This window comes from Oncorhynchus nerka, linkage group LG8, assembly GCF_034236695.1.
Source record: "Oncorhynchus nerka isolate Pitt River linkage group LG8, Oner_Uvic_2.0, whole genome shotgun sequence".
In the NCBI taxonomy this organism is placed as follows: domain Eukaryota; kingdom Metazoa; phylum Chordata; class Actinopteri; order Salmoniformes; family Salmonidae; genus Oncorhynchus; species Oncorhynchus nerka.
In genome coordinates, this window is record NC_088403.1 from 71,900,814 (window position 1) to 71,915,733 (window position 14,920).

The window sequence follows — 14,920 nt, forward strand, 5'->3', positions numbered from 1 at the left end:
CTGTGTGCTTGGGGTCGTTGTCCTGTTGGAAGGTAAATCATCGCCCCAGTCTGAGGTCCTGAGCGCTCTGGAGCAGGTTTTCATCAAGGATCTCTCTGTACTTTGTGCCGTTCATCTTTCCCTCGATCCTGACTAGTCTCCCAGTCAATGCAGCTGGAAAAACATCCCTACAGCTTGATGTTGCCACCACCATGCCTCACCGTAGGGATGGTACCAGGTTTCCTCCAGACTTGACGCTTGGCATTCAGGCCAAAGAGTTCAATCTTGGTTTCATCAGACCAGAGAATCTTGTTTCTCATCATCTGAGAGTCTTTTAGGTGCCTTTTGGCAAACACCAAACTGTGTTTTTACCTTTTTACCTTTGCCTTTTTACTGATGAGTGGCTTCTGTCAGAGCACTCTACCATAAAGGCCTGATTGGTGGAGTGCTGCAGAGATGGTTGTCCTTCTGGAAGGTTCTCCCATCTCCACAGAGGAACTCTGGAGCTCTGTCAGAGTGACCATCGGGTTCTTGGTCACCTCCCTGACCAAGGCCCTTCTCCCCGATTGCTCAGTTTGGCCGGACGGCCAGCTCTAGGAAGAGTCTTGGTGGTTAAAAAACTTATTTCATTTAAGAATTACGGAGGCCACTGTGTTCTTGGGGACCTTCAATGCTACAGACATTTTTTGGTCCCCTTCCCCAGATCTGTGCCTCGACACAATCCTGTCTCGGAGCTCTACAGACAATTCCTTTCTCCTCATGTCTTGGTTTTTGCTCTGACATGCACTGTCAACTGTGGGACCTTATATAGACAGGTGTGTGCCTTTCCAAATCCTGTCCAATCAATTTAATTTACCACAGGTGGACTCCAATCAAGCTGTAGAAACAACTCAAGGATGATCAATGGAAACAGGATGCACCTGAACTCAATTTCGATTCTCATAGCAAAGGGTATAAAAGGGTAAATAAAAAATATTTCTGTTTTTTATATTTTATAAATTGGCAAATATTTCTAAAAACCTGTTTTCGCTTTGTCATTATCGGTTATTGTGTGTCGATTGATGAGGAAATGTTTTAATTTAATCCATTGTAGAATAAGGCTGTAACGTAACAAAATGTGGAAAATGGGAAGGGGCCTGAAAACTTTCCAAATGCACTTTACATTTAAACGTCACACAGACTACATATCAATATCTAGGTCTAATACATAACACAGTGTAAATTACAATACAATATATATAAAATGGCTGTCTCTTCAAAGTCCCCTTTGTGCAGTAAGGTGTTCTTTAATCTGTTTTATAGCCTGAGTTTCCTGGGGTGGCAGAGAGTTCCTCTATTTAATATTATGTGTTTCCTAGCCTCTGTTCTGGACCTGGGGAGACCTCTGCTAGAGCGGAGTGTGTGTATGTGTGTGTGTGTGTGCGTGTGCGTGTGCGTGTGTGTGTAACGTGTGTTCTCCTCCCTCAGGTTGTGGTAGAGTCGAGTGTGTCTAGATGGCCCCGCGGCCATCTTCAGGGGAACTATGGGGCCTTCACCTCATGCCCCCTAGGATCCTGGTGGACTGCTGTCTGCCCAATGGCATGCTGGTTAGTCTGGAGTGTCTCAGAGAGGCGCCGCTCACGAACATCAAACAACAGCTGTTCACAGAGGCCCGGAAATACCCCCTGTACCACCTACTACAGGTAACTATACCCCCCTGTACCACCTACTACAGGTAACTGTACCACCTACTACAGGTAATTATACCACCTACTACAGGTAACTATGCCCTCTATACCCCCTATACCACCTACTACAGGTAACTATGCCCTCTATACCACCTATACCCCCTACTACAGGTAACTATGCCCCCTATACCACCTACTACAGGTAACTATACCCCCTATACCACCTACTACAGGTAACTATGCCCTCTATACCCCCTACTACAGGTAAATATGCCCTCTATACCCCCTACTACAGGTAACTATGCCCCCTATACCCCCTACTACAGGTAACTATACCCCCTATACCACCTACTACAGGTAACTATGCCCCTATACCACCTACTACAGGTAACTATACCCCCTATACCACCCACTACAGGTAACTATACCCCCTATACCACCTACTACAGGTAACTATGCCCCCTATACCACCTACTACAGGTAACTATGCCCCCTATACCCCTATACCACCTACTACAGGTAACTATACCCCTATACCACCTACTACAGGTAACTATACCCCTATACCACCTACTACAGGTAACTATGCCCCTATACCCCTATACCACCTACTACAGGTAACTATGCCCCCTATACCCCCTATACCACCTACTACAGGTAACTATGCCCCTATACCACCTACTACAGGTAACTATGCCCTCTATACCCCCTACTACAGGTAACTATACCCCTATACCCCCTACTACAGGTAACTATGCCCTCTATACCCCTATACCACCTACTACAGGTAACTATGCCCTCTATACTCCCTATACCACCTACTACAGGTAACTATGCCCTCTATACCCCCTATACCACCTACTACAGGTAACTATACCCCTATACCCCCTACTACAGGTAACTATACCCTCTATACCCCTACTATACCACCTACTACAGGTAACTATACCCCCTATACCCCTACTACAGGTAACTATACCCCTATACCCCCTATACCACCTACTACAGGTAACTATGCCCCATATACCCCTATACCACCTACTACAGGTAACTATGCCCTCTATACCCCCTATACCACCTACTACAGGTAACTATGCCCCTATACTATACCCCCCTATACCACCTACTACAGGTAACTATACCCCTATACCACCTACTACAGGTAACTATACCCCTATACCCCTATACCACCTACTACAGGTAACTATACCCCCTATACCACCTACTACAGGTAACTATGCCCTCTATACCCCCTATACCACCTACTACAGGTAACTATGCCCCTATACCACCTACTACAGGTAACTATGCCCTCTATACCACCTACTACAGGTAACTATGCCCCCTATACCACCTACTACAGGTAACTATGCCCCCTATACCACCTACTACAGGTAACTATGCCCCCCCCTATACCACCTACTACAGGTAACTATGCCCCCCCTATACCACCTACTACAGGTAACTATGCCCCTATACCACCTACTACAGGTAACTATGCCTATACCCCTATACCACCTACTACAGGTAACTATGCCCCTATACCACCTACTACAGGTAACTATGCCCTCTATACCCCTATACCACCTACTACAGGTAACTATACCCCCTATACCACCTACTACAGGTAACTATGCCCCCTATACCCCCATACCACCTACTACAGGTAACTATGCCCCTATACCCCCTACTACAGGTAACTATGCCCTCTATACCCCTATACCACCTACTACAGGTAACTATACCCCTATACCACCTACTACAGGTAACTATGCCCCCTATACCCCTACTACAGGTAACTATACCTCCTATACCCCCTATACCACCTACTACAGGTAACTATGCCCCCTATACCACCTACTACAGGTAACTGTGCCCTCTATACCCCCTATACCACCTACTACAGGTAACTATGCCCCTATACCACCTACTACAGGTAACTATGCCCTCTATACCCCTACTACAGGTAACTATACCCCATATACCCCTATACCACCTACTACAGGTAACTATGCCCCTATAACACCTACTACAGGTAACTATACCCCATATACCCCCTATACCACCTACTACAGGTAACTATGCCCCCTATAACACCTACTACAGGTAACTATGCCCCTATACCACCTACTACAGGTAACTATGCCCCTATACCCCCTATACCACCTACTACAGGTAACTATGCCCCTATACCACCTACTACAGGTAACTATGCCCCTATACCCCTACTACAGGTAACTATGCCCCCTATACCACCTACTACAGGTAACTATGCCCCCTATACCCCCTATACCACCTACTACAGGTAACTATGCCCCTATACCACCTACTACAGGTAACTATACCCCATATACCCCTATACCACCTACTACAGGTAACTATACCCCCTATACCACCTACTACAGGTAACTATACCCCTATACCACCTACTACAGGTAACTATGCCCCTATACCACCTACTACAGGTAACTATACCCCTATACCACCTACTACAGGTAACTATACCCCTATACCACCTACTACAGGTAACTATGCCCCTATACCTACTACAGGTAACTATGCCCCTATACCCCTACTACAGGTAACTATGCCCCATATACCCCCTATACCACCTACTACAGGTAACTATGCCCCTATACCCCTATACCACCTACTACAGGTAACTATGCCCCTATACCACCTACTACAGGTAACTATGCCCCTATACCACCTACTACAGGTAACTATGCCCCTATACCACCTACTACAGGTAACTATACCCCTATACCCCCTATACCACCTACTACAGGTAACTATGCCCCTATACCACCTACTACAGGTAACTATGCCCCCTATACCACCTACTACAGGTAACTATGCCCTATACCCCCTATACCACCTACTACAGGTAACTATACCCCATATACCACCTACTACAGTAACTATGCCCCCTATACCCCTATACCACCTACTACAGGTAACTATACCCCCTATACCACCTACTACAGGTAACTATGCCCCCTATACCACCTACTACAGGTAACTATACCCCCTATACCACCTACTACAGGTAACTATACCCCCTATACCACCTACTACAGGTAACTATGCCCCCTATACCCCCTACTACAGGTAACTATGCCCCATATACCACCTACTACAGGTAACTATGCCCTCTATACCCCCTATACCACCTACTACAGGTAACTATGCCCCTATACCCCTATACCACCTACTACAGGTAACTATGCCCCTATACCCCTACTACAGGTAACTATGCCCATCAAACCCCCTATACCACCTACTACAGGTAACTATGCCCCTATACCACCTACTACAGGTAACTATACCCTCTATACCCCCTATACCACCTACTACAGGTAACTATGCCCCCTATACCACCTACTACAGGTAACTATGCCCCCTATACCACCTACTACAGGTAACTATGCCCTCTATACCCCCTATACCACCTACTACAGGTAACTATACCCCATATACCACCTACTACAGGTAAATATACCCTCTATACCCCCTATACCACCTACTACAGGTAACTATGCCCCCTATACCCCCTACTACAGGTAACTATGCCCCTATACCCCTATACCACCTACTACAGGTAACTATGCCCCCCTACTAGGTAACTATACCCACCTACTACAGGTAACTATGCCCCTATACCCCTACTACAGGTAACTATGCCCCTATACCCCCTATACCACCTACTACAGGTAACTATGCCCCTATACCACCTACTACAGGTAACTATGCCCCCCTATACCACCTACTACAGGTAACTATACCTCTATACCTATACCACCTACTACAGGTAACTATGCCCCTATACCACCTACTACAGGTAACTATACCCCATATACCCCCTATACCACCTACTACAGGTAACTATGCCCCTATACCACCTACTACAGGTAACTATACCCCATATACCCCTATACCACCTACTACAGGTAACTATGCCCCCTATAACACCTACTACAGGTAACTATACCCCTATACCACCTACTACAGGTAACTATGCCCCTATAACACCTACTACAGGTATACCACCTACTACAGGTAACTATGCCCCTATACCACCTACTACAGGTAACTATGCCCCTATACCACCTACTACAGGTAACTATGCCCCCTCTATACCCCCTATACCACCTACTACAGGTAACTATGCCCCCTATACCCCTATACCACCTACTACAGGTAACTATGCCCCTATACCACCTACTACAGGTAACTATACCCCATATACCCCCTATACCACCTACTACAGGTAACTATACCCCTATACCACCTACTACAGGTAACTATACCCCCTATACCACCTACTACAGGTAACTATGCCCCCTATACCACCTACTACAGGTAACTATACCCCCTATACCACCTACTACAGGTAACTATACCCCTATACCACCTACTACAGGTAACTATGCCCCTACCTACTACAGGTAACTATGCCCCCTATACCACCTACTACAGGTAACTATGCCCTCTATACCCCCTATACCACCTACTACAGGTAACTATGCCCCCTATACCCCCTATACCACCTACTACAGGTAACTATGCCCCCTATACCCCTACTACAGGTAACTATGCCCTATACCCCTACTAGGTAACTATACCTATACCACCTACCTACAGGTAACTATGCCCTCTATACCCCATACCACCTACTACAGGTAACTATGCCCCCTATACCACCTACTACAGGTAACTATGCCCTATACCACCTACTACAGGTAACTATGCCCTCTATACCACCTACTACAGGTAACTATGCCCCTATACCACCTACTACAGGTAAATAACCCTATACCCCCTATACCACCTACTACAGGTAACTATGCCCCCTATACCACCTATACCACCTACTACAGGTAACTATGCCCCTATACCACCTACTACAGGTAACTATACCCCTATACCCCCTATACCACCTACTACAGGTAACTATGCCCCTATACCACCTACTACAGGTAACTATACCCCTATACCACCTACTACAGGTAACTATGCCCCTATACCACCTACTACAGGTAACTATACCTATACCACCTACTACAGGTAACTATGGTAACCCCTCTATACCCCCTATACCACCTACTACAGGTAACTATGCCCCCCTATACCACCTACTACAGGTAACTATGCCCCCTATACCACCTACTACAGGTAACTATGCCCCTATACCACCTACTACAGGTAACTATGCCCCTATACCACCTACTACAGGTAACTATGCCCCTATACCCCCTATACCACCTACTACAGGTAACTATGCCCCTATACCCCCTATACCACCTACTACAGGTAACTATGCCCCCCACCTACTACAGGTAACTATGCCCCTACCTACTACAGGTAACTATGCCCCTATACCCCCTATACCACCTACTACAGGTAACTATGCCCCCCCCTATACCACCTACTACAGGTAACTATGCCCCTATACCACCTACTACAGGTAACTATGCCCCTATACCCCTATACCACCTACTACAGGTAACTATGCCCCCTATACCACCTACTACAGGTAACTATGCCCCTATACCACCTACTACAGGTAACTATACCCCTATACCCCCTATACCACCTACTACAGGTAACTATGCCCCCTATACCACCTACTACAGGTAACTATGCCCCTATACCACCTACTACAGGTAACTATGCCCCCCTATACCACCTACTACAGGTAACTATGCCCCTATACCTACTACAGGTAACTATGCCCCCCTATACCACCACCTACTACAGGTAACTATACCCCTATACCCCCTATACCACCTACTACAGGTAACTATGCCCTCTATACCCCTATACCACCTACTACAGGTAACTATGCCCCTATACCCCTATACCACCTACTACAGGTAACTATGCCCCTATACCCCTATACCACCTACTACAGGTAACTATGCCCCCTATACCACCTACCAGGTAACTATACCCCTATACCACCTACTACAGGTAACTATACCCCTATACCACCTACTACAGGTAACTATGCCCCTATACCACCTACTACAGGTAACTATACCCCCTATACCACCTACTACAGGTAACTATACCCCTATACCCTATACCACCTACTACAGGTAACTATGCCTCTATACCCCTATACCACCTACTACAGGTAACTATGCCCCCTATACCACCTACTACAGGTAACTATGCCCCTATACCCCTATACCACCTACAGGTAAACTATACCCCCATATACCACCTACTACAGGTAAATATACCTCTATACCCCTATACCACCTACTACAGGTAACTATGCCCCTATACCCCTACTACAGGTAACTATGCCCCACATACTACAGGTAACTATACCCCTATACCACCTACTACAGGTAACTATGCCACCTATACCCCTATACCACCTACTACAGGTAACTATGCCCCTATACCCCTACTACAGGTAACTATGCCCCTATACCCCTATACCACCTACTACAGGTAACTATACCCCTATACCACCTACTACAGGTAACTATGCCCCTATACCCCTACTACAGGTAACTATGCCTCCTATACCCCCTATACCACCTACTACAGGTAACTATGCCCCTATACCACCTACTACAGGTAACTGTGCCCTCTATACCCCTATACCACCTACTACAGGTAACTATGCCCCTATACCACCTACTACAGGTAACTATGCCTCTATACCCCTACTACAGGTAACTATACCCCATATACCCCCTATACCACCTACTACAGGTAACTATGCCCCTATACCACCTACTACAGGTAACTATACCCCTATACCCCTATACCACCTACTACAGGTAACTATGCCCCCTATAACACCTACTACAGGTAACTATACCCCTATACCACCTACTACAGGTAACTATGCCCCTATACCCCTATACCACCTACTACAGGTAACTATGCCCCTATACCACCTACTACAGGTAACTATGCCCCCTATACCTACTACAGGTAACTATGCCCTCTATACCCCCTATACCACCTACTACAGGTAACTATGCCCCTATACCCCCTATACCACCTACTACAGGTAACTATGCCCCTATACCACCTACTACAGGTAACTATACCCCTATACCCTATACCACCTACTACAGGTAACTATGCCCCATATACCACCTACTACAGGTAAACTACCCCTATACCACCTACTACAGGTAACTATGCCCCTATACCACCTACTACAGGTAACTATACCCCCTATACCACCTACTACAGGTAACTATACCCCCCCTATACCACCTACTACAGGTAACTATGCCCCTATACCCCTACTACAGGTAACTATGCCCCTATACCCCCTACTACAGGTAACTATGCCCTCTATACCCCCTATACCACCTACTACAGGTAACTATGCCCCCTATACCCCTATACCACCTACTACAGGTAACTATGCCCCTATACCCCTACTACAGGTAACTATGCCCTCTATACCACCTACTACAGGTAACTATACCCCTATACCCCCTATACCACCTACTACAGGTAACTATGCCCTCTATACCCCCTATACCACCTACTACAGGTAACTATGCCCCTATACCACCTACTACAGGTAACTATGCCCCCTATACCACCTACTACAGGTAACTATGCCCTCTATACCACCTACTACAGGTAACTATGCCCCCTATACCACCTACTACAGGTAACTATGCCCTCTATACCCCCCACCTACTACAGGTAACTATGCCCCCTATACCACCATACCACCTACTACAGGTAACTATGCCCCTATACCACCTACTACAGGTAACTATACCCCTATACCCCTATACCACCTACTACAGGTAACTATGCCCCCTATACCACCTACTACAGGTAACTATGCCCCCTATACCACCTACTACAGGTAACTATGCCCCCTATACCACCTACTACAGGTAACTATACCCCCTATACCACCTACTACAGGTAACTATGCCCCCTATACCACCTACTACAGGTAACTGTGCCCTCTATACCCCCTATACCACCTACTACAGGTAACTATGCCCCCTATACCACCTACTACAGGTAACTATGCCTCTATACCCCTACAGGTAACTATACCCCTATACCACCTACTACAGGTAACTATGCCCCTATACCACCTACTACAGGTAACTATACCCTATACCCCCTATACCACCTACTACAGGTAACTATGCCCCTATAACACCTACTACAGGTAACTATACCCCCTATACCACCTACTACAGGTAACTATGCCCCTATACCCCTATACCACCTACTACAGGTAACTATGCCCCCTATACCACCTACTACAGGTAACTATGCCCCTATACCCCCTACTACAGGTAACTATGCCCCTATACCACCTACTACAGGTAACTATGCCCCCTATACCCCTATACCACCTACTACAGGTAACTATGCCCCCTATACCACCTACTACAGGTAACTATACCCTACCACCTACTACAGGTAACTATACCCCTATACCACCTACTACAGGTAACTATGCCCCTATACCACCTACTACAGGTAACTATACCCCCATACCCCCTATACCACCTACTACAGGTAACTATGCCCCTATACCCCTATACAGTTGACTGCCCCCTATACCCCCTACTACAGGTAACTATGCCCCTATACCCTATACCACCTACTACAGGTAACTATGCCCCTATACCCCTATACCACCTACTACAGGTAACTATGCCCCTATACCCCTACTACAGGTAACTATGCCCCCTATACCACCTACTACAGGTAACTATAACCCTATACCCCTATACCACCTACTACAGGTAACTATGCCCCTATACCCCTATACCACCTACTACAGGTAACTATGCCTCTATACCCCTATATACCACCTACTACAGGTAACTATGCCCCTATACCCCTATACCACCTACTACAGGTAACTATGCCCCTATACCACCTACTACAGGTAACTATACCCCCCTATACCACCTACTACAGGTAACTATACCCCCTATACCACCTACTAGGTAACTATGCCCCTATACCACCTACTACAGGTAACTATACCCCTATACCACCTACTACAGGTAACTATGCCCCTATACCCCCTACTACAGGTAACTATGCCCCTATACCCCCTACTACAGGTAACTATGCCTCTATACCCCTATACCACCTACTACAGGTAACTATGCCCCTATACCCCCTATACCACCTACTACAGGTAACTATGCCCCTATACCCCTACTACAGGTAACTATGCCCCTATACCACCTACTACAGGTAACTATACCCCATATACCCCCTATACCACCTACTACAGGTAACTATGCCCCTATAACACCTACTACAGGTAACTATACCCCCTATACCACCTACTACAGGTAACTATGCCCCCTATACCCCTATACCACCTACTACAGGTAACTATGCCCCTATACCACCTACTACAGGTAACTATGCCCCTATACCCCTACTACAGGTAACTATGCCCCCTATACCCCTATACCACCTACTACAGGTAACTATGCCCCCTATACCCCCCTATACCACCTACTACAGGTAACTATGCCCCCTATACCACCTACTACAGGTAACTATACCCCATATACCCCCTATACCACCTACTACAGGTAACTATACCCCTATACCACCTACTACAGGTAACTATACCCCCTATACCACCTACTACAGGTAACTATGCCCCTATACCACCTACTACAGGTAACTATACCCCTATACCACCTACTACAGGTAACTATACCCCCTATACCACCTACTACAGGTAACTATGCCCCTATACCCCCTACTACAGGTAACTATGCCCCCTATACCCCTACTACAGGTAACTATGCCCTCTATACCCCCTATACCACCTACTACAGGTAACTATGCCCCCTATACCCCTATACCACCTACTACAGGTAACTATGCCCCTATACCCCTACTACAGGTAACTATGCCCTCTATACCACCTACTACAGGTAACTATACCCCTATACCCCTATACCACCTACTACAGGTAACTATGCCCTCTATACCCCTATACCACCTACTACAGGTAACTATGCCCTATACCCCTATACCACCTACTACAGGTAACTATGCCCCCCCTATACCACCTACTACAGGTAACTATGCCCCTATACCACCTACTACAGGTAACTATGCCCCATATATACCACCTACTACAGGTAACTATACCCCTATACCACCTACTACAGGTAACTATACCCCTATACCACCTACTACAGGTAACTATGCCCCCTATACCACCTACTACAGGTAACTATACCCCCCTATACCACCTACTACAGGTAACTATGCCCCTATACCCCCTACTACAGGTAACTATGCCCCCTATACCCCTACTACAGGTAACTATGCCCTCTATACCCCTATACCACCTACTACAGGTAACTATGCCCCTATACCCCTATACCACCTACTACAGGTAACTATGCCCCCTATACCCCTACTACAGGTAACTATGCCCCCTATACCACCTACTACAGGTAACTATACCCCTATACCCCTATACCACCTACTACAGGTAACTATGCCTCTATACCCCCTATACCACCTACTACAGGTAACTATGCCCCTATACCACCTACTACAGGTAACTATGCCCCCTATACCACCTACTACAGGTAACTATGCCCTCTATACCACCTACTACAGGTAACTATGCCCCTATACCACCTACTACAGGTAACTGTGCCCTATACCCCCTATACCACCTACTACAGGTAACTATGCCCCTATACCACCTATACCACCTACTACAGGTAACTATGCCCCCTATACCACCTACTACAGGTAACTATACCCCTATACCCCTATACCACCTACTACAGGTAACTATGCCCCTATACCACCTACTACAGGTAACTATGCCCCTATACCACCTACTACAGGTAACTATGCCCCTATACCACCTACTACAGGTAACTATACCCCTACCACCTACTACAGGTAACCCCTATACCACCTATACCTGTGCCCTATACCACCTACTACAGGTAACTATGCCCCTATACCACCTACTACAGGTAACTATGCCCCTATGCCCCTACTACAGGTAACTATGCCCCTATACCACCTACTACAGGTAACTATGCCCCTATACCACCTACTACAGGTAACTATGCCCTATACCCCTATACCACCTACTACAGGTAACTATGCCCCTATAACACCTACTACAGGTAACTATGCCCCTATACCACCTACTACAGGTAACTGTGCTATATACCCCCTATACCACCTACTACAGGACTGTGCCCTATACCACCTACTACAGGTAACTATGCCCCTATACCCCTATACCTACTGCAGGTAACTATGCCCACCTACTACCTACTACAGGTAACTATACCCCCTACCCTGCTGCAGAATACCACCCACCTACTACAGTTGACTATGCCCCCCCTATACCACCTGCTGCGGGGTAACTATACCCCTGTACCACCTACTACAGGTAACTATGCCCCCTATACCCACCTACTACAGGTAACTGTGCTATGCCCCCTGCTGCGGAGATTGACTGTGCCCCCTATACCACCTACTACAGGTAACTATGCCCCTACCCTGCCTACCTGCTACCTATGCCCCATACCTGCTAGGTAACTATGCCCTATACCACCTACTACAGGTAACTATGCCCCCTATACCACCTACTACAGGTAACTATGCCCTATATACCACCTACTACAGGTAACTACCACCACCTGCTACAGGTAACTGACTACAGGTAACTATGCCCCACTATAACTATGCCCCCTATACCACCTGCTACAGGTAACTATGCCCCTATACCCCTATACCACCTACAGGTACCACCTACTACAGGTAACTATGCCCCTATACCACCTACTACAGGTAACTATGCCCCTATACCACCTACTACAGGTAACTATGCCCCTATACCACCTACTACAGGTAACTGTGCCTCTATACCCCTATACCACCTACTACAGGTAACTATGCCCCTATACCACCTACTACAGATAACTATGCCCTCTATACCCCCTACTACAGGTAACTATACCCCCCACCTATACCACCTACTACAGGTAACTATGCCCCTATACCACCTACTACAGGTAACTATACCCCATATACCCCCTACACCACCTACTACAGGTAACTATGCCCCTATAACACCTACTACAGGTAACTATACCCCCTATACCACCTACTACAGGTAACTATGCCCCTATATACCCCCTATACCATCTACTACAGGTAACTATGCCCCCTATACCACCTACTACAGGTAACTATGCCCCCTATACCCCCTACTACAGGTAACTATGCCCTCTATACCCCTATACCACCTACTACAGGTAACTATGCCCCTATACCCCCTATACCACCTACTACAGGTAACTATGCCCCTATACCACCTACTACAGGTAACTATACCCCATATACCCCCTATACCACCTACTACAGGTAACTATACCCCCTATACCACCTACTACAGGTAACTATACCCCCTATACCACCTACTACAGGTAACTATGCCCCCTATACCACCTACTACAGGTAACTATACCCCCTGTACCACCTACTACAGGTAACTGTACCACCTACTACAGGTAATTATACCACCTACTACAGGTAACTATGCCCTCTATACCCCTATACCACCTACTACAGGTAACTATGCCCTATACCACCTATACCCCTACTACAGGTAACTATGCCCCTATACCACCTACTACAGGTAACTATACCCCCTATACCACCTACTACAGGTAACTATGCCTCTATACCACCTACTACAGGTAAATATGCCCTATACCCCTACTACAGGTAACTATGCCCCTATACCCCTACTACAGGTAACTATACCCCTATACCACCTACTACAGGTAACTATGCCCCTATACCACCTACTACAGGTAACTATACCCCTATACCACCCACTACAGGTAACTATACCCCTATACCACCTACTACAGGTAACTATGCCCCTATACCACCTACTACAGGTAACTATGCCCCCTATACCCCTACTACAGGTAACTATACCCCTATACCACCTACTACAGGTAACTATACCCCCTATACCACCTACTACAGGTAACTATGCCCCTATACCCCTATACCACCTACTACAGGTAACTATGCCCCCTATACCCCTATACCACCTACTACAGGTAACTATACCCCATATACCCCCTATACCACCTACTACAGGTAACTATGCCCCTATACCACCTACTACAGGTAACTATGCCCTCTATACCCCCTACTACAGGTAACTATACCCCTATACCCCTACTACAGGTAACTATGCCCTCTATACCCCTATACCA

The 14,920-nt window shown here is 46.7% G+C and overlaps 1 protein-coding gene across 1 annotated transcript in view; it reads left to right on the forward strand.

Moving 5' to 3' along the window:
• The first annotated feature begins 1,451 nt into the window (after positions 1-1,451).
• Positions 1,452-14,920, forward strand: part of zgc:158659 (uncharacterized protein LOC791141 homolog) — a 158,972-nt gene continuing 145,503 nt past the window's right edge. Inside the window, exon 1 of the mRNA XM_065022049.1 lies at positions 1,452-1,661. Within this exon, the coding sequence (XP_064878121.1) occupies positions 1,473-1,661 (189 nt within the window). The 5' untranslated portion in view covers positions 1,452-1,472. The remainder of the gene's footprint in view (positions 1,662-14,920) is intronic.